The 22,485-nt window shown below is 45.0% G+C and overlaps 1 protein-coding gene across 3 annotated transcripts; it reads right to left on the bottom strand.

The window, feature by feature from the left end:
* Positions 1-285: 285 nt before the first annotated feature.
* LOC125091854 (cancer/testis antigen 47A-like) lies at positions 286-3,806 on the bottom strand. Of its 3 annotated transcripts, none has more exons than XM_047715945.1 (4): positions 3,128-3,806; positions 2,568-3,094; positions 1,688-1,828; positions 286-673 (listed from the first exon to the last, which is right to left on the bottom strand). In XM_047715945.1, exons 1-3 carry the CDS (start codon positions 3,526-3,528, stop codon positions 1,725-1,727), a joined length of 1,032 nt encoding a protein of 343 aa, XP_047571901.1. In that variant the 5' UTR covers positions 3,529-3,806; the 3' UTR covers positions 286-673; positions 1,688-1,724. The 3 variants fall into 3 exon arrangements, with proteins under 3 accessions (XP_047571901.1, XP_047571902.1, XP_047571899.1); XM_047715946.1 differs by having other exon boundaries at positions 2,568-3,177; positions 3,211-3,806; XM_047715943.1 differs by having other exon boundaries at positions 2,568-3,806.
* Between the last annotated feature and the right edge of the window lie 18,679 nt (positions 3,807-22,485).

The raw sequence follows: 22,485 nt of genomic DNA, 5'->3' as shown, positions 1-22,485 counted from the left end.
TGCCTCCCCCTCCCAATAAATAAATAAAACCTTTTTTAAAAAGTGAAAGGAAATGGGAAAATTAATTTTAATAGTACATTTTAACTCAATATATTATCGTTTCAACATGTAATCCATATGAAATTATCAGTGAGTTAATTTAACATTTTTATATTTAACAGCACATATCAAGTTAGACTAGCCATATTTCAGTCGCCACATACGGCTAGTTACTAATGTGGACAGTGTAGCTCTAAAAACTTGACCTACATCTCTCTCCTTACAACAATTGTTTCAAACTTGACATTTTCTTTTATTTGGGGCTGTAAGAAATTAATTTAAAACAGGCTCACCAAATGGTGGAGAGTGATACCTTTCAGTGAAGGTACAGTGGACCAAAACAAAGAGGAAAAAGAGAGATCTGAGTCAAGATAATTTATCTAAGCAAAATCTGCCTACATTCCAGTGCATTAATTTAAAACAAACTTATTTTTAACTTGAACAAATGCTATCAAATATATCTGTCAAACATAAGCGAGGAGTCACATTTCATTGGATATCACTTTTTAGATGATGCAGTTTGGAATGACATCAGTGTTAATAAAATTCCCATGGGCTTCTAAAAAATGAAAAACCTAAAAATAACGAACAACAGATTCTTTCTTCTTTCTTCATCTTCTTTCTTTTATGCCAACTGCAGGATGAAATGAGAGAAAAGGAACCGTGAGGCAGCATTAACCAGCACCAGTGACCTTCTAGACCTATGAACAGAGCCCTGTGTCCGTGGGCTCCTTCTGTGTGCTGTATCTCAGCAAGGAGAAAACAACACACTTTCTTCTTGTAACCTGTGCCCTTGTGTAGAGGGTGCTCGTGCAACCCATGGCTTCAATTCTGGGATCATACCAACCTTGCCTCCCGCTGGCCTGACACCATAAATCCCCCCCTGCCCCCACACCCCCACCCCTAAAGGCCATTCTGGAATTAGTGGAAATCTCTTCACCTTAAAAGCCTCTGCTCATTCCACAAATGATACTCCCTTATTCTCCCAGACCCTCAGTTTCTCTATCTTCCATACAAGAATGAGGCTGTGATTATGAAATACACAGCTGTGAAAATGCAAAGAAATGTACATCTTTCCAAATATTCAAAGATAAGATATTCCTCAAGACCTAATTGCCAATTCAGTGATAAGTAATAGCCATACGATGACTAAGTGTCTTTGGACTGTCACATAAAATACAAACATCGACACCTGAATATTTAGGTATTAATCATTGTGTGGTCCTACTTGGAATTCTTGACTTTTTGCTATTTGTATGTAATCACGTTTGCAAAGGCACTGTCTCTCCTATGAATGTCTGACTAGTGCCCAGCCAGCCAATTTCCTTACTGCTTCTGCTAACTGTTCTCTAAAGAAATACTTTTTCTTGGTTACTGAGACACTTACCACTTGTTAGTAGTCTTTCAGGTAGAGGACAAAAGACCTCACAAGAACGAATGAGCAACCGTGAAATATATTTCAGAATATACTGTATTTTCTATTACTAGGTACATGAGTTTTCGGTTAATGGTCTAAGCTGGTGAAACTAAATTTTTAAACTAATTCTAAACAAACTTCTTAATTTATTGGGAGAATTGGGGGGGAAGGACTGTCAGTAGCATGTAAATGCCAGGAAAGTTGGGGTGATGTGCAAAGCTATTGTGATACCTGATCTGGGGCTGTTCTCTGCTGGGGCAGATCTTCTTTAGTTGGGTCCTTCTTGCTTTTTGTTAAATTTGTCTTTTTCTTCCTCCCTTTCAGAGTCGTTGGCCCCTTTGGCAGGCTTCTCATACTGATATTTAGTTGTTCCTTTGGTAAAGAATAAGACAGACGTTGGAGCAGACATTCCCAGGGAAAACCATCCCGATGCATAAGGACTAGTGACACCCAGTCCTCTCCCTGAAGCAGGAGCGTAGAAGTACTCTGAAAAGCAGAGGTGGGAAGCCTCCTCCAAGTTGATAGCTCTGCTGCTCGATCCCTTACTTTCAGGGTGACATTCTTCCCAGTCACCCTGTGCAGCTGACTGTTTCTGGCCCTTCGGAGAAGAAGGGATCAGAATCATCAGGGTCTGCGGCCTTCTCTAAGGTTTTGTCAGAAATTTCTCGCAAAAATGTTTTGCCTCAACGACACATTCTACGGCAAAGCGCGTTCACTCAACCCCTGAGTATTTCACTTGTACCAGGCCCACGCGCGTCAGTTCGTAATGATGCGGGATGGACTTTGAGACTCTGGACATTTTCAAAGCCACGCGCAGAAACGAGGTGTGCCATTGGCTGGCTCTTTTCCTTCAGGCCCCGCCCCCGCCCCGCCCCGCCCCCCAGGCGGACAGTGGCCTGTGGCTCACCCGGTACCCCGGGGCCCTCAGCTGTCTTAGTGGAGGCTGCCAGAGGGCCTCACGCTTCCTTCTGAAAAGCTGTAGGTCCCCAGGGAATGGGGCTCCCGCTCAGGCCCTCGGCCTTGGGTTTGGGGGAACCCCGGCTTCCGCGTCCCGGACACCCGCAGGGCTCCCCGCCGCCCCCGCTCCTCGGGCTCCCGGGTCCCTCCTCACCCTTGGCGGTCGCCAGGCCCTCCTCAGACTCCTCGTCCGGCTCCTCCGCCGTCTCCCAGGCGGCCTCCTCCTCGGACGAGGCCTCGGTCTCCCGGGCCGCGGCCGGAGCTGCCCACGCCGGCGGGCCTGCGGGGGCTGCGGGGTGCCAACGGGGGCTGTCGGGCTGCCGGGCCCGAGTCCGGACCCTCACGCGGCCGCGGCGGGGCCGCACGAGGATGTGGTTGTTGTGGTAGATCCGGTGCAGGAGCGAGTGCACCAGGTCCAGGAACATGAAGCGGAAGCCAACCATTGGGAACTGGTGGGCGTCCACAAGGATCTCCAGACCCTCCTCCTGCTGCTCCTCCCCGTCCTCCTCCGCCGGCCCGAAATCCGATTCGTCCTCCTCGGCCTCCGCGCTCACGCCCGCCGGGCCGCAGGCCAGACCCAAACCCAAGGCAGCCTCCCCGAGGCCTCCCACGGGCCCCTCCACTTCGGACACCTCCATCGGGGGCAGCCCAGAGTGGAGGGTCACCTCCATCTCGGGGGACCAGGACTCAAGGGCCACCTCCATCTCGGGCAACCCGGACTCGAGGGCCACCTCCATCCCGGGGGGCCCTGACTCGAGGGCCACCTGCATCTCGGGCAACCCGGACTCGAGGGCCACCTCCATCGTGGGGGACCCGGACTCGAGGGCCACCTCCATCTCGGGCAACCCGGACTCGAGGGCCACCTCCATCGTGGGGGACCCGGACTCGAGGGCCACCTCCATCTCGGGCAACCCGGACTCAAGGGCCACCTCCATCCTGGGGGACCCGGACTCAAGGGCCACCTCGGGCCCCGCCACTCCAGCCACCTCAATCTGGGGAAACCCGACCCCAGGGGCCACCCCATTGCCGCCTCCGGCCTCCGGGGACCCTGCCCCCACAGCGCTCGCGGGGCTATCCTGGCCAGGGGCCTGGCCGGGATCCCCGGAGGAGGACATGGCGACAAGCAGTACCTCAGTGGGGCGGCGACCGGGCTGAGGCAAAGCCAACCGCAAAGATGGTGGCCGCCGAGGAGGCCGCTGCTGTGGGGAGGCCGTGGGCAGCGGGCCCGACGTGAGGTGGACGGGGAGGCCGAGGAGCCTACCACGGAGGGGACGACAGTCTGCGGCGGTGCCAGTGGAGGCCCGCGACGGGAAGGGAAGGGGGCGGATGTCGCCAGCGGCCCACCCAGGCGTCCCCTCCGGTAACAGTGGACAGGGCTCCAAAGGGGCCCCTAGACCAGGGACGGAGGGCGGGGCCAGAAGCGTCAACAGTGGACCGCGGCCCCGCTGCCGGACACCCAGACTCATTTGTCGAGAAGCGAGGATTGACATGCGCAGCCTCCAATGAGTGACCGAGGCCTTTAGGTTCTAGGGTTGCTCGTGGTTACCTCCATGTTCTTCGAGGCCTTGGGGTTCTCCATGACTTTTAGGTCCACCTGACTCCTGTCCCTTTAATTGTACCAGTGTCTGAGAAAGTAGAGTGATCCAATATGGAGACACTTTGGGCCATGTGAATTGCAAGGTGTTCTCCGATTTCCACTGGGCAATGGCTAATGCAAGTAGGGACAGGGTCATAAAAATTGTGTATAGCTCAGACTTAATTAAAAGTAGTAAAAATCTCCCAAGAAGAAAGAAGTTGGACAATTTAACATGGTTAAAACTACTTGGAAAAGAATAGACAAAATTGACATGGGTGCAGTCAGAACTGAATGTTGAAGTGGTAAATGAGGAGTTAGTGGTAAAAGAGGAGTTAGAAGGTATATAATGAACCCTGATAAATTTAAGCCTTCAAAGAATGAACAAAAAAGAGAGACTTCTTTTAAAGGGCCAGGTCATCTCCTAAGAGGTAATAAGCCTGACAGACTTTAAAAGAGCAGGCTTCCTGGGATGTTTCTGAGGCAACAGTCCAAGACATTTTATTGATTTCAAAATGTACTTAATCAAGACTTCAAGTGTAATTCTGAAAATTATGCAGAAATCACTATTTTATTCTCATTCTGTTAAAAAATGCTTTATAATACTAAAAATGTCTTTTGAAAAAAAAACATAGCAAATAATATTTGGGTATTTAATACCATAAATCCTGTCAAGGTGTCATCATCCCAACAAAATTTTAATGTTTTTATTTTTCCACTGGTCTCACCTCAATAATAGAGCATGGTGCTATCCACTGGTTTAAATCTGTAAGGCGGGGCACCTGGGTGGCTCAGTCGTTAAGTGTCTGCCTTTGGCTCAGGTCATGGTCCCAGGGTCCTGGGATCGAGTCCCCGCATCGGGCTCCCTGCTGGGCAGGGAGCCTGCTTCTCCCTCTCCCACTCCCCCTGCTTGTGTACCCTCTCTTGCTGTGTCTCTCTCTGTCAAAGAAATAAATAAAATCTTCAAAAAAAAATAAATCTGTAAGGCAATGTAGAAAATCTCTAATTTGTAATCCTTGCTATAAAGAGAGCAAAACTGAGGTAGAGTCCCAATCTGAGGTCTAGAGTTGGTTTTAACATTTACTCACTGATGGGACTGTAGGAAAGTTACTTATCATTTCTATGCCTCGGTTTATCATTTGTGAAGATTGAGTAATAATTATCTAGCTATCTTCCAGTGTTGTTCCAAGAATCAAACAAGATAATGGGGTAAATGCTTTTTCATACTGTGACATTTTATATACATACAAGTTATTATTATATCAATAATAATCTTTCCATTCTTGAACTATTGGAGAGAAGCTATTGAGTAGTTTCTTAGCCTTCAGAAGGAATCATCTAATTTGGTTTTAGAGGAATCCATTGTTCCCAGCTAATGGACTTACACACTTCCTCCCTGGCAGAGTTCATACCCTGACTTGAGTCAAGACTTGAGTGAAATAGGTAGATGGACTGAGATGGGATTATATTTAGGGTATCAACCATTTGTTGAAAATATATTCTTAGTTCAATTTTGTCTTCTAAGTTGGTTAATATTTCTAAGTATATAGTTTTTCATTTTTATATTATAAAATCTAATAATATTATTTTCATAGTTTTAACATCATTATAAATTTGTAAATCTTTTCTCCTCCAGAGATAAATTTTATATTTTCTTCCTTTTAGAGGTCTTCTTAATGTTTACATTTAACGCCTTAATCCATTTGGAATTAATACTGATTCATAGTATAAGATTAAAATATCAGTTTTCTTTAATTTAATTTAATTTAATTTTTTAAGATTTTATGTATTATTTATTTGACAGAGATCTCAAGTAGGCAGAGAGGCAGGCAGAGAAAGAGGAAGGGAAGCAGGGTCCCTCCTGAGCAGAGAGCCCGATGCGGGGCTCAATTCCAGGAACCTGGGATCATGACCTGAGCTGAAGGCAGAGGCTTTAACCCACTGAGCCACCCAGGTGCCCCACTTTTCTTTAATTTTAAAAAGCTCAACTACAGCACCATTTGTTGAGTAATTACTCCCCTCTATAATGTTGTGTGACTGTGTATCCTTTAGCACTTTCCATAAAGGCAGAAGAGATGCAAGAGAAAATGCATGTTCTTCCAAAATTTCAGAGCTGGAAAGGCCTTTAGATACTGAAGCTAAGTCCATTCTTTTTTAAATGTGGAAACTAAGGCCTAGAGCAGCTAACTAGCTTTCCCAAGGTCATGCAACTTAATGGAGGAGCCAGGACTAAAACCAGTCTCCTGACCTTTAATTTTTAAAATTTTTTTAAAGATTATTTTATTTATTTAAAGATTTATTTATTTATTTGAGAGGGAAAGAATGAGAGAGAGAGAGAGAGCACGAGATAGGGGAAGTCGGAGGGAGAAGCAGACTCCCCGCCGAGCAGGGAGCCCAATGCAGAACTCCAGGATCTGAGCGGAAGGCAGTTGCTCAACCAACTGAGCCACCCAGGCGCCCATCTCCTGACCTTTAATCTGAAGTTGAGATAAACCTACTCCTTATATATGCTGCTTCAGGAGAAACTTGACAGCAAAAGATTAATTAACCAGGCTCAAAGTAAATGGCCATAAGTTGAGGCTCTCTAAAAGTTCCAGACCAGCACTCCTGACCTCTAGTCAATCAGGAAGTATTTACTAAACACCTACATATAGGGGCGCCTGGGTGGCTCAGTGGGTTAAAGCCTCTGCCTTCAGCTCAGGTCATGATCCCAGGGTCCTGGGGTCGAGCCCCGCATCGAGCCCCGCATCGGGCTCTCTGCTCAGCAGGGAGCCTGCTTCCCTTCCTCTCTCTCTCTGCCTGCCTCTCTGCCTACTTGTGATCTCTGTCTGTCAAATAAATAAATAAAATCTTAAAAAAAAAAAACCACCTACATATAATGCCTCATGTAAGACCTTTCCAAGGATGGAGAAGCAAGGGCCATCATCTCTGGTGGCATATCATAGTCTAGTTGGGAGAAAGGACTTTTTAAAAAAAAAAAAAAAAAAAAAAAAAAAAGAGCAGCCCCTGACATTCAGAACTGGACTGGCACCCATGCTAGGCCTTTTTATTCTCCTATTGGACATAAACAATGTCACAGAACTTCGATACCGACATCAAGGTCACTCAGCCACCATGAGGAAAGAAGACAAAACAAAGCCACTTTGTAATTTTACTTAAGCAGGGACAAAAAACAAGGTCACAAAATCCTAAACATCTTCCTCTCTTGGCTAAAATGAGATTAGATTAAAAATCTGAAATTAATTGCTAAAATTAGATTAGCATCTAATCTGGAGCAAACCCCTGTTTCCTTCAAAACTTCCCCAGATGATCCAATCCAAACCCAATTCTTTTTTTTTTAAGATTTTATTTATTTATTTGACAGAGATCATAAGTAGGCAGAGAGGCAGGTAGAGAGAGAAGGGGAAGCAGGCTCCCAGGGAGCCTGATGCGGGGCTCGATCCCAGGACCCTGAGATCATGACCTGATTCGACCTTAACCCACTGAACCACTCAGGTGCCCCACCCAAACCCAGTTCTTATGATAGGTTCTTATACTTCTTACAGAGTCACCACATGGTTCACCCTGGGGTGCGTTCTTCCTTACTGCAATGAGTAATAAACCCAACTTGTTCAACTACTGGTAGGTTTCTTTGGTCTTAGGCTGGAGGATACTGACGATGTAAAACATTTACATCCTTACACTGCTGTATATTGACTCAGCCAAGTGAGACTGGAGGCCTCACAGTTGGTGGGCTTTTCTCAGAAAAGGCTTCCCAGAGGAGGGAGGGCTTGGATTCAAAAAGATGGGCATCATATCCTGACTGAGAAGAACAGTAAAGGCAGGACATGGTTTCCACATCGCCCCGGTTAAAATGCACTCACAACCTCGGAGGGTTCTTGGCTATAAGAGCCTGAGCCTTGGCATACAGAAAGGGAACAGATGTAGCTCCTAGCCTGGGGGTGGAGGGATAGACCTAGATGACCTTCCATGTGACCGAAGCCCCAAGGGAGGAAGGTGTCGACTAGGACACGCCCATGTCCCCCCACATGCTCTGACCAGGGCTGCCCCCACTCTTCCTTAGCAAACCAAAGCTCACAGCTAGATGGTTTTTTCATATGAAATCAGAGTATTTCTGCTTTCTTCATCTCCATCCTGTCTCTATCCATTCTTTTTTCAGAACTTTGAACTAGATCATCACTATTCACTTTAGAGAAGATAGCATGTCACCAAAACCAAAAACAACACAAAACAAAAACCATACAGGTGTCTTCCCAGGTCATGAAAAGCTGGGCTGTCCACTTGAAGCTACAGGACAAACACTCCAGACCCTAGTTATTCAGTCCTTCCCTGAGCAAGTTTTAAGTACCTACTGTCTACTTGGAATTATGTTAGGGGTTGGGGACTCACAGGTACCTAAGACCCAAGGCTTGCCCTAGTTCATGGTCTAGAGGGTTAGACACATACTTGGATAATGATGACACGGGGTGTCAAATGCTATAACAGGGATTGGCATGACGTGGGAGCATGGGAAAGAAAATGATTAGCTGGCGGGGGAGGAGAGGTGAAGGAAGTGGGTTGGTGCCCGGGAAGGTGCTCAAGAGAAGTCATTTCAGGTGGGTCCTAAAACTAGGAGTTCAACTGGCACTAAAGGTGGGTGGGAGGGAGGTTAGGGAAGGTAAAAGAAACAGCATGAGCAGTGGCAGAGATAGCGGCTTACGTGGGTGTGGACCTATCCGGGGAAGGAAATGGCTGGACCACTGGGCAGAATGGCAGATGGGCCCTTAGAGCTAAGATGCAGGAGGTGGGGCAGGGCTGGGCGGCTCAGTCAGTTGAGCATCAGACTCTCGGTTTCAGCTCAGGTCACGATCTCCAGGTCATGGGATTGAGCCCCACATCAGGCTTCCAAGCTGAGCACACACTCTGCTTGAGATTCTTTCTCCCTCTCCCTCTGCCCCTGCCCTTGCTCACACTCTCCCTCTTATTAAAAAAAAAAAAAAAAAAAAAAAAAAAGGGCTGCCTGGGTGGCTCAGTGGGTTAAGCCTCTGCCTTTGGCTCAGGTCATGATCTCAGGGTCCTGGGATCGAGTCCCGCATCGGGCTCTCTGCTGGGCGGGGAGCCTGCTTCCTCCTCTCTCTCTCTGCTTGTGATCTCTCTCTGTCAAATAAATAAAATCTTAAAAAAAAAAAAAAAAAAAGAGCCGAGTGGGGGCCATGAATGCTTCACAAAGGAGTTTGCCCTTTGTCCTGAAAAGTAGGTCTTCTACTTCTCAAACAATCACTGAGATGGTAGCAGAATTAGCAGAATAATTTGGGATGCACTTAGGAACAAATAAGGCCAAGAAAAGGTCTGCTAAGACCCTTAAAGTTCTTCCAGTAAGTTTTAGTGCCCACACTTCTTCTCTTTGTAAAAATAACACATATTCTTTGTACAGTAGGTCAAAAAAGTAGATAAGCCAAAACAAGGAAGTGAAAATCACACATATCTTGGGGCGCCTGAGTAGCTCAGTCAGTTGAGTGACTCTTGATTTCAGCTCAGGTCATGATCTCAGGGGCATGAGATCAAACCCCACATCAGGCTCCATACTCAGTGTGAAGTCTGCTTGGGATTCTCTCCCTTTTGTTCTCCCTCCTCCTCGGCCCCTCCCCATGCTTGCACATACTCTCTCTTTCTAAAATAAATACATAAAATCTTCTAAAAAATACCACACATATCTTGCTAATATAAATTATAAGATAATAGGGGCGCCTGGGTGGCTCAGTCGGTTAAGCATCTGCCTTCAGCTCGGGTCACGATGGGGTCAAGCCCCACATCAGGCTCCCTGCTTGGTGGAGAGCCTGCTTCTCCCTTTGCCTCTGCCACTCCCCCTGCTTATGTTCTCTCTCTCTCAATCTTTCTCTGACAAACAAATAAATAGAATGTTTTTAAAAAATTACAAGGTAATAAGACCCTAGATAAATGAGCAAAGGACATGGATAGATAAATCATAGATAAATACAAATGATTTTTAAACATATGGACAAATGACTTTTCAGCATATGGACATATGCTCAAACCCAGTGCAAATTAAAATTATACTGAGGTAATGATAATCACTAGCATTTATTAAGTGCTTATTATAGGTTGGCACTATTTTAAGCACTTACATAGATTATGTTATTTACTCCTTGCAACAAACCTATCATGTGACTACTATTATTATCCATCTTATGCAAATCAGGAAACTAAAACATACAGAGGTTTAGTGACTTTCCCAAGGATACACAGTCAGTAAGGGACAGAACCTGAATTAAGAAAATAAAATAATAAAATAATCTCCTTACCCAGGAAAAAATCACTCTAATATTTGGTATATAGTTCAGTTTAATTTTTTCAGGTTGGTAAGAAATTATAATTCTTAACTCCTCTTTGACTAGAGATTTCTACTCCTCTACGCTACCCTTACATAGGAGGTTGGCTGTTGATTGCAAATGGATGTTCTTTATTATGTTAAAAAAAGTTTCCTTGTCCTCCATTATGGTGGTTTAGGGAACTTTGTCTCTCTGGTCCTCAGTTTCATTTCTTGAAGGTAATAGTTACCATCCAACAGGATTTTTGTAAATGTTCAATGTGATAATATACAATGAGCATTATCAGAATTAAGGTTATTAGTGAGGTTTGTCAAGGTTTCCTCACTTTCTAAGCATGCAGTTATTTCAGAGGAAGGAGAATTTTAATTTGGTCCTCTTGTCCACCTTCAGATGCTTGCTCTCTGGATAGAAGAAATTACTAGAAATACACGCCTGCAGATCTCCCCTCATTCATTTTTATGATCTCAGTCATTTTTGTGGGGATTTTCCTGCCAGATTATCCCATGGCTGTCTCCTTCTTAGAATTTAGATTTTAGTAAAAGAGCACACACAGGGGATCCTCCCTGATCACCCTAAGTAAAGCTTAGGATTTACTTAGCTTTACTTAGGGTGATCCACTGCCACCCCAGTCACTGTCATATCTTTACCCATTCTACTTTTCATAGCTTAGAACTTTTCCCATTTAATTACTTTTTATCGTTGTTGTTATAATCCCTGTCCCCATTACCTCCCATTGTACCCCCACCACAAAGACAGGGCTTACTGTCTGTTTTCTTCATTATGTCCCCCAAACACCTAGAACAGCAAGTAAATACTCAAACATGTATCAACATTTATCAAATCACTACACTAGTCCCCATTTGTCTGTAGTTTCAGCTATCCATGGTCAAGTGAATTCCAATCCGGAAGTAGATGATCCTTCTACTGGTATGTCAGGTCAATAGTAGCCTAATGCTATGTCACAATGCCTATGTCATTCATTCCCCTCACTTCATCTCCTCAGGTAGGCATTTTATCATCTCCCATCATTACAAGAAGAAGGGTGAGTATAGGATGTTAAGATATTTTGAGAGAGAGACCACATTCACATAACTATCGCAGTATTGTTATAATTGTCCTATTTTATTATTAGCTATTGTTGCTAATCTCTTATTTTGCCCAATTTATAAGTTAAACTTTATCATAGGTAGGTATGTACAGGAAAAAACACAGTATATGTAGGGCTTGGTACTATCTGTGGTTTCAGGCAGCCACTGGAGGACTTGGAAGGTACCCTACAAAGGTGGGGGGACTATTGTATAAGCAACTTGCTTTCTCTATATTGGTTAATTATTCAAGGTGCAAAACCAAATGTTATTGGGTTATAGGATTACATTTATGAATTGGGTGAGCCCCCAATAGAATAATGAGATTAAAATTGGGCGTGGAATTTCTGTCAAGTTTTGGTAATTTCCGCAGATACCAATATATCCAATATCACCAGAGGATATAATTATCCTTAGATTGAGGGGGCAACTTCATAGGGAAAATGTCTTAATTTAACAGTTAAAAAGCATGTGTAAGATTGCAGGGGATTCCACCATTGTTAAAGTGTTTGCTTTGTGGTTAACTCACACTAAATTACAACTTTTGGAGGTCAGAGAGGTCACTTGCTCAAAAGTCAGATTGCTGTCTCTTTATATGGTATAAGTTAAAATCTTCCAAAATCTTCTTCCCCTGCTTCTCCACAAGGTTTGAAATTCCCCATCTTGGCATCATTTCATAGGCCCTCTAGACAGAGACAAGTACCTTGTAAGTTAAAATGGTATTACAACCTATCTGAAAGTGTCATTAACCAAACATTATTTAAGGCAGGGTCTGGAGAAAGTAGAATAGAAATTCTGAGAGGAAGCAAGGAGTAGAGGACTGAAGAAAACATCTAGAGCATGGGGTGCTCCCAGGGAAGGGAGGTCTGTATGGAGAATGATAGTGGATAATCCTGATTTTAGGTGCCTAGCGATAGTGGTGAGGTTGGAGAGGACAGAGGTCACTCTCCGAGAATGAAGGACATTGGAAAAAGAGGCAAAGGAGCTAGAGAAGCAAACTTCCCATTTTTATAGCTTTGCCTAAGACTAACTTCTCTCTGGAGGTACTTGGTACTTTAGGACAGAAAATAAATAAGACCTTTTGAGGTTCCAACCAGTGGAGCTCACAGTTGAGGGACGCTGACATAAAGCAGATGATGAAGTATGCCATTGTAACATGGGCAGTGAAATTATTAATGCCATCCAGATATGGCATCTAAGTAACCTTAACTGAATGTAGAAACAAGACCTGCTCACCAAACTCATGGGCCACCTTCCTTTCTCTGACCAATTACCCTTTCATCCACTTTCTCTTCTAGATTCTAGAGATTAGGCCCATTTGCTACATATAAAACTATAGCAATACTAATATGAACTTCCTCAGGGCCCATGTAAGTGCTCTCCAGCGTTAGAAATAAAGCAGTAGAAATGGAGTTGAAGCTCTGCATATTTTTTCTCAAGTAGTAACCAGTAGCATGAATTTGGTGTTTCATTCCCATGTGCATTTTTTCTTTGCCTTCATTCGCTGGAATTAATCATGTTGTTAAATACACACTTTTAGGGGCACCTGGGTGGCTCAGTGGGTTAAAGCCTCTGCCTCCAGCTCAGGACATGATCCCAGGGTCCTGGGATCGAGCCCCACATCAGGCTCTCTGCCCGACAGGGAGCCTGCTTCCTCCTCTCTCTGTCTGCCTCTCTGCCTACTTGTGATCTCTCTCTGTCAAATAAATAAATAAAATCTTAAAAAAAATACACACTTTTATCCCAAAATATGTAGTATCTATTGCATATTATAAAATTTTACACAAGTGGCATCACAGTATTGTATTCTTCTACAACTAGCTTTGTGTCTTTTTTTTTTTAAGATTTCATTTGTTTATTTGAAAGAGAGCAATCGAGTGAGAGAGCAAACACGAGCTGGGGCCAGAGGGAGAGGGAGAGGGAGAAGCAGACTCCCCGCTGAGCAGGGAGCCTGACATGGGACTCAGATCCCAGGACCCTGGGATCATGACCTGAGCTGAAGGCAGACGCTTAACCGACTGAGCCACCCAGGAGCTCCAGTAATTCTGATAATGAAACAGCATGTCAGATCCTTTATTTATTATTTCTAAATCGCTTTAGTATGAACAATTTCAAATATACAGAAAAGTAAAGGAGCAGTGTAAAGAACACCCGACTTCTCTAAGTTATCAACATGTAGCCACTCTGTTTTCATTTTCACCCCATCTTCCTTCTGTCAGGCCCTTTAACTGAGTGCCCGAGTTCTGGCGAGCAAGTGCATGATGGGAACACTGAAAAGGCCACTATAGTATCTGTCCTTAATCATCCGAATTCATTTAGATCTCCTGCTTGGCCCTCTGTTACTCTTTGTTTGGAACGTTCCTGGATTCTTATTTTGGCTTCTGCTTTACACTTCTACCAGGGGTTCTTAATTCAGGCACACAGATTCCCAAAGATCCATGGATAAAACCGTCAATGATGTATCAAGGGGTCAGGGCACCTAGCTTTGCGTCTTACTCTTTTCTCCACTACGGCCACTTCATCATTGCCCTCAGAAAGCTGTGGCTCAGGATCTATCTAGCGAGCTCCAGTCTCCTCCCCGGCCCAGGCCTTGCTGACCTATTCAGTTCACCGGCAACATTTTCCAGCCAGTGGATTAAGGTTGGTTTCACCTTAGGTGCAGGGCCCCTTCTCCTGTTGTCTTGCGCCAGAACACAGACCTAGATCATCACCGTGGGAGCCACACTCTGAAAACCACTGCTCCAGAACGTCTTTTTTCCCTGGATACTTTAGCCTCCCTTCCACAAAATAGTCTGCTACAAACTTACCAAAAAGGTGAGAAGATAACATTCTTAGTAGGTAGAGCACTTCCCCAACTGTTTTTGTTTGTGTTTTTTTTTAAGATTTATTTGTTTATTCATTTATTTGACAGAATCACAAGTAGACAGAGAGGCAGGCGGGGGGGGGGGGGGGGGAGAAGCAGGCTCCCTGCTGAGCAGAGAGCCCAGTGTGGGGCTCAATCCCATGACCCCGAGATCATGACCTGAGCCGAAGGCAGAGGCTTTAACCCACTGAGCCACCCAGGCGCCCCCACAAACTGTTTTATTAACTGTTTGAATGTACTTCATGACAAAGTATAAAATGAAAACGAGACCTTATTAACACATCACTGATTAATCACCAGACTGTGATTCTTTCAATTTAACAGTCGTGCAGAAATCCTCAAAGAAGGTGCACCCGGGTGGCTCAGTTGGTTAAGTGTTGAACTCTTTTTTTTCTTTTTTTAAAGATTTTATTTATTTATTTGACAGAGAGAGATCACAAGTAGGACGAGAGGCAGGCAGGGGGAGAGAGGGAAGCAGGCTCCCTGCTGAGCAGAGAGCCCGATGCGGGCTCGATCCCAGGACCCTGAGATCATGACCTGAGCTGAAGGCAGAGGCTTTAACAACACTGAGGCACCCAGGAGCCCCAAGTGTTGAACTCTTGATCTCAGCTCAGGTCTTAATCTCAGGGTTGGGAGTTCAAGTGCCCACTGTGGAGCCTACTTAAAAGATAAAATATATCTCTTCTTAAAAAAATCCTCAAACAAGCTAATAGTTACTGAATATGGTCTAACTGGAACCCTTTACCATACCCATGGTCACGTTAAAAGGGCATCATTTACTAGTTAATACAAGATACTACATTTCCACTATGGAAGGAGGAAGGCATAAGCCAAGAGAGCTGGCTTGAAAATTACTTCAGCTGATTGCTCAGGAAGGTTTTCTAAATCACTAACTAGGCTGGTATTTTACAGCTTTCTTCTTCCTTTTTTTTTTTTTTTAAGATTCTATTTATTTATTTATTTGACACAGAGAGAGAGAGACAGCAAGAGAGGGAACACAAGCTGGGGAACTGGGAGAGGGAGAAGCAGGCTTCCTGCTGAGCAGGGAACCCGATTCGGGGCTCCATCCCAGGACCCTGGGATCATCACCTGAGCCGAAGGCAGACGCTTAACAGGTTGAGCCACCCAGGTGCCCCTACAGCTTTATTCTTATAGCTATGACAAAAGGACTTCACAAGAACCAAACTATGGAAGTACATAGAGTACGGTGAATCTGTATCTGGCACAGAAGTGGGGGACAACTGAAATTCTAAGAAGAAAACACTGGTTTTAAAACCTTTACAAAACTTCTCATTTAGGGGCGCCTGGGTGGCTCAGTGGGTTAAGCCGCTGCCTTCGGCTCAGGTCATGATCTCAGGGTCCTGGGATCGAGTCCCACATCGGGCTCTCTGCTCGGCAGGGAGCCTGCTTCCCTCTCTCTCTCTCTCTGCCTGCCTCTCTGTCTACTTGTGATCTCTCTCTGTCAAATAAATAAATAAAATCTTTAAAAAAATAAAATAAAACATTTAAAAAAAAAAACTTCTCATTTAGCTACTCAGAAAACTTTTTTTAAATGAAGCTCTAAGCAATTCAGAGGGTGTCCAGGCTGTTCTTTAATGACATGTACCACACCTGGCTCACTGCTACTTGCATTCTGCAAAGTAGTTTGCTTTAGCATTCTCCTTCTACATCTGCTTAATCTTTTTCTTCCTCTTCTTCTCACCTGCTTCTTCCCCTTTGTCATAGTCATCATCATTCTATGTGTGTGGTCCTGCCAAGTATAATACTGATCTTGGGACGGGGTGCTCATGGAAAAAGAACCCCAGTTGAAGATCTTTAGGAATTATAGCTTTAATAACCTTACGTAGCATTCCAAGCTGGGCATTTCAGGACTCCAATAGTAACTGAAGAATGAGTCTTTGGAAATTGTTTTGTCTCTCTCCCAAATAAATAAATAAATAAAATCTTTAAAAAGAGAGAAGGGATCAGAATCATCTGGATATGACTTCATTATGTATGTTTTAGTTAACACCTCATTTGAGAAATACTCACTGGGCTCAAAGAAATTCTGTGAAACTCGTAGGCTCACTAGCATCGGAGACCTTGTGCAAAATCTCTTCCAGGTGCTCTAAAATAAATCATTGGGTTTCTGAACCACATTTCAGAGCAACCCTGCGTTCTTTAAAACTTTCACTCCAAAATAAAGAATTTTTTAGGGTAGACATTACTTTCAGACTTCTTCTCAAGTTTTGTGTCCCTTTTTGATTTCCTTAACTGTCTCCTCAATACCTGGTTTTCATTTATTTTTATTTCTGTAGGCTTATAAGATGATTTATATCTCTTATCAAACAGGTTGATAGGGACAGGCGTATTTTCTCTCACTCTCTCAGACAGCAATAAGTCACTGCTTAACATCATTAGGCAAGTCCTGAAGGAAGTTTACATCTGCTCCAACTGAATCTATCCCATTTTTCCTGGGAAGCTACCTTGGCTGGAGGAATTTGTCTCCACTCTATGGCTGATTCCTTCCTTCCAGCCGTCAGTCGCGAGGGGGCCGGCCACTCTCGTTGCGCCTTGTGATGCCCGCGCCACAGCCTCCCTGGCAGAAAAGGGCCTCCTGAGCAGAGCTTGAGGCTCCTCTGCTTTCCCATCTCAGTGCCTTTCTCTTCCCCACCGCCAAGTGTCCTCCATCCCCCAATGAAGGCAGGGGGCTCAGGAGGGCGCAGCTGGGGTGCAGCTGGGCGCAGTCCCTCGGCGCCACAGTCTGGCTCTCTGGCGTCCTGTGGCCAGACCCGTCCTCTTGGCCTCGCTGAGCGGCCTCCACAGCACGAGGGTTCACGTGCTCAACAGTCCCCGGGACGGCCCCCGGTGCCCCTCCTCCCCCTCCCTCCTTCCCAGCAGCTGCTTCCGGTTGGGCAGCCAGAGCTGGGTTTAGGTCGCTTCTTCCACCAGCCGCGTTGGGGGGCCCCGGCTGCCTCCTGCCCGGCTATGGCTGGGAAGCCAGGACACAGGTGAAGGCAAACGAGGGAGGTGGCTGAGGCCGTGCTGCTCGGGGAGGACGGTGGCCTGGGCTTGGCATGATGGCCACGACTGCTGGAGAACCTTGCCTGGCAGATTCCCTGTGGGCCTTGAGCTGCCATTTACCTCTGGCCAAAGTCGGGGCGAGTTGACGAAGAGCTCCGGAAAGTTCCCTCCCGCAGGTTTCTCCAGCGTCCAGTTCCCTCCAGCAGGGCCTCTCCCTGGAGGCCCATTGGTCTAAGCTCATTGGCTGAGAAGGGGTGATGGACAGGCTGTCTCTTTGCCACCCCGCCCACCACCTCGCCTCCAGTTTGCTTTTGTGAAGAGGGGTCATTGCTCCCCTCTCCATGCAGACCCCAGGAAGAAAGACTAAGTCGTGATTACCAATATGTGCTATGCAAATGATTCAAGATCGGTAGCTCTTTCTAAATGGATTTTTTTTTTAAGGTAGTCTCTTCTCCTAACGTGGGGCTCAGACTCACAACCCCGAGATCAAGACTTGCATGTGTGGCCAGCTGAGCCAGGCAGGTGCCCCAAATAAAACAGGAAGCCTTGACACAGTAGGTACAAATTCCACCAAGGGGCTGGAGTGCTTCCTTCCACTAACACAAACTCCGGTCAAGCTGCTGCTTTTCCCCCTTCCCTTTCCTTTCATTTCCTTTCCTTCTCTTCTCTTTTCTTTTCTTTCTTTTTCCTTTTGATTTCTTTTTTTCCCTTTTTTTCTTCTCTTCTTTCTCTTCTCTTCTCTCTTTCTTCGATCCCTCCCTCCTTTCTCCTTTCCTTTCCTTTCTTTCTTTGTTTCTTTTTCTCTTTCTTTCTTTCTTTCTTTCCTTTCTCTCTTTCTCTCGTTCTTTCTTTCTTCAACATTTTGGTTCCAGATCAAGACAGCATGGTTTTGTGCAAAATGCCCTGGGCTTAATGGTGCGATATTAATGAAAACGTTTTAGGTTGGAAGAGACCTTAGAAATCACGGAATGCAGTGGTTCTCCAAACTTGAGTATGCATAGGGGATCACCTGAAGTGCTCGTTGGACCACAGATTGCTGGGCCCCACTGCAAAGGCCAGGATTCCAGGGTCTGGGGTGAGCTGAGACTGCATTTCCAGCAGGTTCCCATGGGAGGCTGCTGCTGCCAGTGGAAGCGCGCTGCACTTTGAGAACCACGGTTCTTTTCGTTTTGTTTTGTTTTGTTTTGTTTTTTTTAAATTAACATATAATGTATTTTTGTCCCAGGGGTTCAGGTCTGTGAATCATCAGTCTTACACAAATCACAGTACTCACCATAGCACATACCTTCCCCAATGTCCATCACCCAGCCTCCTCATCCCTCCCCCAACCCCAGCAGCCCTCAGTTTGTTTCCTGAGATTAAGAGTCTCTTATGGTGGGGCACCTGGGTGGCTCAGTGGGTTAAGCCTCTGCCTTCAGCTCAGGTCATGATCTCAGGGTCCTGGGATCGAGTCCCACATCGGGCTCTCTGCTCCGCAGGGAGCCTGCTTCCTCCTCTCTCTCTCTCTGCTTGCCTCTCTGCCCACTTGTGATCTCTCTCTCTCAAATAAATAAAATCTTTAAAAAAAAAAAAAAGAGTCTCTTATGGTTTCTAATTCAACTTCCTCATTTGACAGATGGGTGGGTCAACTGAGGCAGAACCCCAGCTGGGTTCCAAAGTTGTTTTTTTTTTTTTTAATATTTTATTTATTTATTTTACAGAGATCACAAGTAGGCAGAGAGGCAGGCAGAGAGAGGGGGGGAAGCAGGCTCCCTGAGCTGAAGGCAGAGGCTTTAACCCACTGAGCCACCCAGGCGCCCCTGGTGTGACTTTTGTATTGGAAGATAAAGGTTATTGTAAAATTGTTTTCCTTGCTTATGCCTTTCAGAAATGATACACAATTTGATGCTGAGGTGGAGAAGAAAACCTAATCCATTTTTCAACCCTATTGCTTCCTCCTTAGTTTGAAGTATGAGAACTCTCGCCTTGATGATTGCAATAGCCTCATAACTGGTCTCCCTGCTTCCATTCCATTTGCATCTGTTCCTTAATACAGCAGAGTGATCCAGTTAATTAATAAATCCAGTCACGTACAAATCTCTTTCAATTACCTCACATATCATGTTAGGTAAATCCCAAGTAATTTCAATAGCCTTCTAGGACCCTCCAAGATCCGGACCCTTATTACTTCTCAGATGTTATATCCGACTTGTCTCCCCAGTACTCTGTTCCAGCCACATTGGCTGTGCCTCTGCCACAATGGACATTTTCTTCCTCAGGACTTTTGCACTAGCTGCCTCAGCCTATAGACCCCTTCTTCCACTGATCTGGATGCCTAATTCCCTCACCTTCTTTTCTTCTTCAGTCAAAGGTCATCTTCTTACTGGGGCCTTCCCTGATTGTTCTATTTTTAACTTGAAACCCTCTCTCAATACTATCACTTAACTTTTCCTGCTTTATATTTCTTACCAGATTGTATCACTTGCTAACTTACTCTATATTTTACCTATTTGTTTACAGTTTATAAAGGTGTCTCTGGGCAGGACAGGAGAGTCTTGGGCCCACAGGTGAGATTCTCTTCATCAGATTAAGGAAAGTTTTCTTTGAGATTTATTAAATGCTTGTTCTACATGTATTAAGACAGTAATTAGATTGTTATTTTATTTTTTTGTTTTTTGTTTTTGTTTTTGTTTTTTAAATTTTATTTATTTATTTGACAGAGAGTTCACAGATAGGCAGAGAGGCAGGCAGAGAGGGAGGGGGAAGCAGGCTCCCTGCTGAGCAGAGAGCTCTATCCCAGGACCCTGAGATCATGACCTGAGCCGAAGGCAGGGGCTTAACCCACTGAGCCACCCAGGCACCCCTAGATTGTTCTTTTAATATAAGACTTACATTGCTACATTTTTTGCTTACATTTTTTTAAAGATTTTATTTATTTGTCAGAGAGAGAGGGAGAGAGAGCCAGCACAGGCAGATGGAATGGCAGGCAGAGGCAGAGGGAGAAGCAGGCTCCCCGCCGCAAGGAGCGCGATGTGGGACTCGATCCCAGGACGCCGGGATCATGACCTGAGCCGAAGGCAGCTGCTCCACCAACTGAGCCACCCAGGCGTCCCATATTTATTTATTTATTTATTTTTAGAGATTTTATTTATTTATTTGACAGGGAGAGACATAGGGACAGAGGGAACACAAGCAGGGGAGTGGGAGAGGGAGAAGCAGACTCCCCACTGATCAGGGACCCTCCCTCCCGCCACGGTGTGGCACTCGATCCCAGGACTCTGGGATCATGACTTGAGCCAAAGACAGACACTTAAGGACTAAGCCACCCAAGCACCCCCGCTTATTTATTTTTTTAAAAGATTTTATTTATTTATTTCAGAGACAGAAGTTGAGGAAACAAGCAGAGGAAGAAGGAACAGCAGGCTTCCCGCTGAGCAGCGAGCCTGATGCGGGGCTCGATCCCAGGACTCTGAGATCATGACCTGAGTCAAAGGCAGCAGCTTAACCCACTGAACCACCCAGGCGCCCCTCCACTTGTTTATTTTATACAGTTTCTACCTATTTGCCAAATGTCTCAATTTTTTTATTTCCTTGAACATTTTAAGTAGAGTTACTTACAATTTTATGTCCAAAACTCCATTTGTATGTATTTTCTATGTATTTTATTTTCTGTGTCTTTCTGTCTCTGTGATATATTGTCTTGTCTTCTCATATTTTGCTATTTTGATTGCAGACAAGACATTGTACAGGGCGGGCGGTAGTAGAGATGTTGTTAGATTCTAGGTGATGTTTCTGTATTTGTTTCAGGTAAGTGCCTAGGCCAGGAGCACTAACAATCTCTAGTCCGTTTCTAGTTCACTCTTATTCTTAAAACATATTATTTTTTTCTGGGAGGTTTACTGGAGTTCCTCTTCTTTGTGGGACCTGAACTCCCTGTTTTATTCTCCCAGGCTTGAGAGCCTTTTGAATGCCCTGCATATCCTCTCATTCCCTCAGATGCCTCTTCTTGAACTGAAGGTATTTCTAGGGGAAATGTGGTCTCTAAAACTGGGTCCTCTTTTTTTTTTTTTTTTTTAAAGATTTTATTTATTTATTTGAGAGAGAGACAGTGAGAGAGAGCATGAGCTAGGAGAAGGTCAGAGAGAGAAGCAGACTCCCCGTGGAGCTGGGAGCCCGATGCGGGACTCGATCCCGGGACTCCAGGATCATGACCTGAGCCGAAGGCAGTCGTCCAACCAACTGAGCCACCCAGGCGTCCCTGGGTCCTCTTTTCTAGGTTTCTGGTTCTCAAATCTTGGCCTTCTAATTTCTTGTTGTCTTTGGTAGTTCTTCGGTGCCTTAACAGATTAAAAAAAATTTTTTTTTACATAGTTTTTCTCATTATTCCCAATAGGAGAGTTAATACAAATTACCTAGTTACTATTATTGAATGTGGAACTCACTTATTGTTTCTATTTTTTATTTATTTTTTTAAAGAGCTTATTTATTTATTTGACAGACAGAGATCACAAGCAGGCAGAGAGTCAGGCAGAGAGAGAGGAGGAAGCAGGCTCCCTGCAGAGCAGAGAGCCCGATGTGGGGCTCGATCCCAGGAACCTGGGATCATGACCTGAGCCGAAGGCAGAGGCTTTAACCCACTGAGCCACCCAGGCACCCTTCACTTATTGTTTTTATGATCCATCTTTGCTTTTCCTTGAACTTTCACTATGATCACCTTTTCCTTTTGTCATCCTTTTTTTCTGTATTCACTTGCTTATTCACTTCAAGGAACATGTATGTATTGGGTACCTACTATGTGCTATTTACTCTATGACATGTTGAGGACTAGGAGAAGAACAAGATATCTCATTTTATTTTTTTTTTAATTTTTTAAAGATTTTATTTACTTATTTGACAGAGAGAAAGATCACAAGTAGGCAGAGAGGCAGGCAGAGAGAGAGGGGGAAGCAGGCTCCTTGCTGAGCAGAGAGCCCGATGTGGGGCTCGATCCCAGGAACCTGAGATCATGACCTGAGCCAGAAGGCAGAGGCTTAACCCACTGAGCCACCCAGGCGCCCCAAGATATCTCATTTTAATATCATCTTGGAGCGCCTGGGTGGCTCAGTGGATTGAGCATCTGACTCTTGGTTTTTGCTCAGGTCATGATCTCAGTGTCATGGGATCAGGCCTCACAATGGGCTCCAGTCTCGGCAAGAAGTCTGCTTTAGATTCTCTCTCTTTTCCCTCTGCCTTTCCCCTGC

Source organism: Lutra lutra, chromosome X (genome assembly GCF_902655055.1).
Source record: "Lutra lutra chromosome X, mLutLut1.2, whole genome shotgun sequence".
Classification (NCBI taxonomy): Eukaryota; Metazoa; Chordata; class Mammalia; order Carnivora; family Mustelidae; genus Lutra; species Lutra lutra.
Note: the sequence above shows the minus strand (reverse complement) of the source record. Positions and strands in the feature narration are given on the sequence as shown.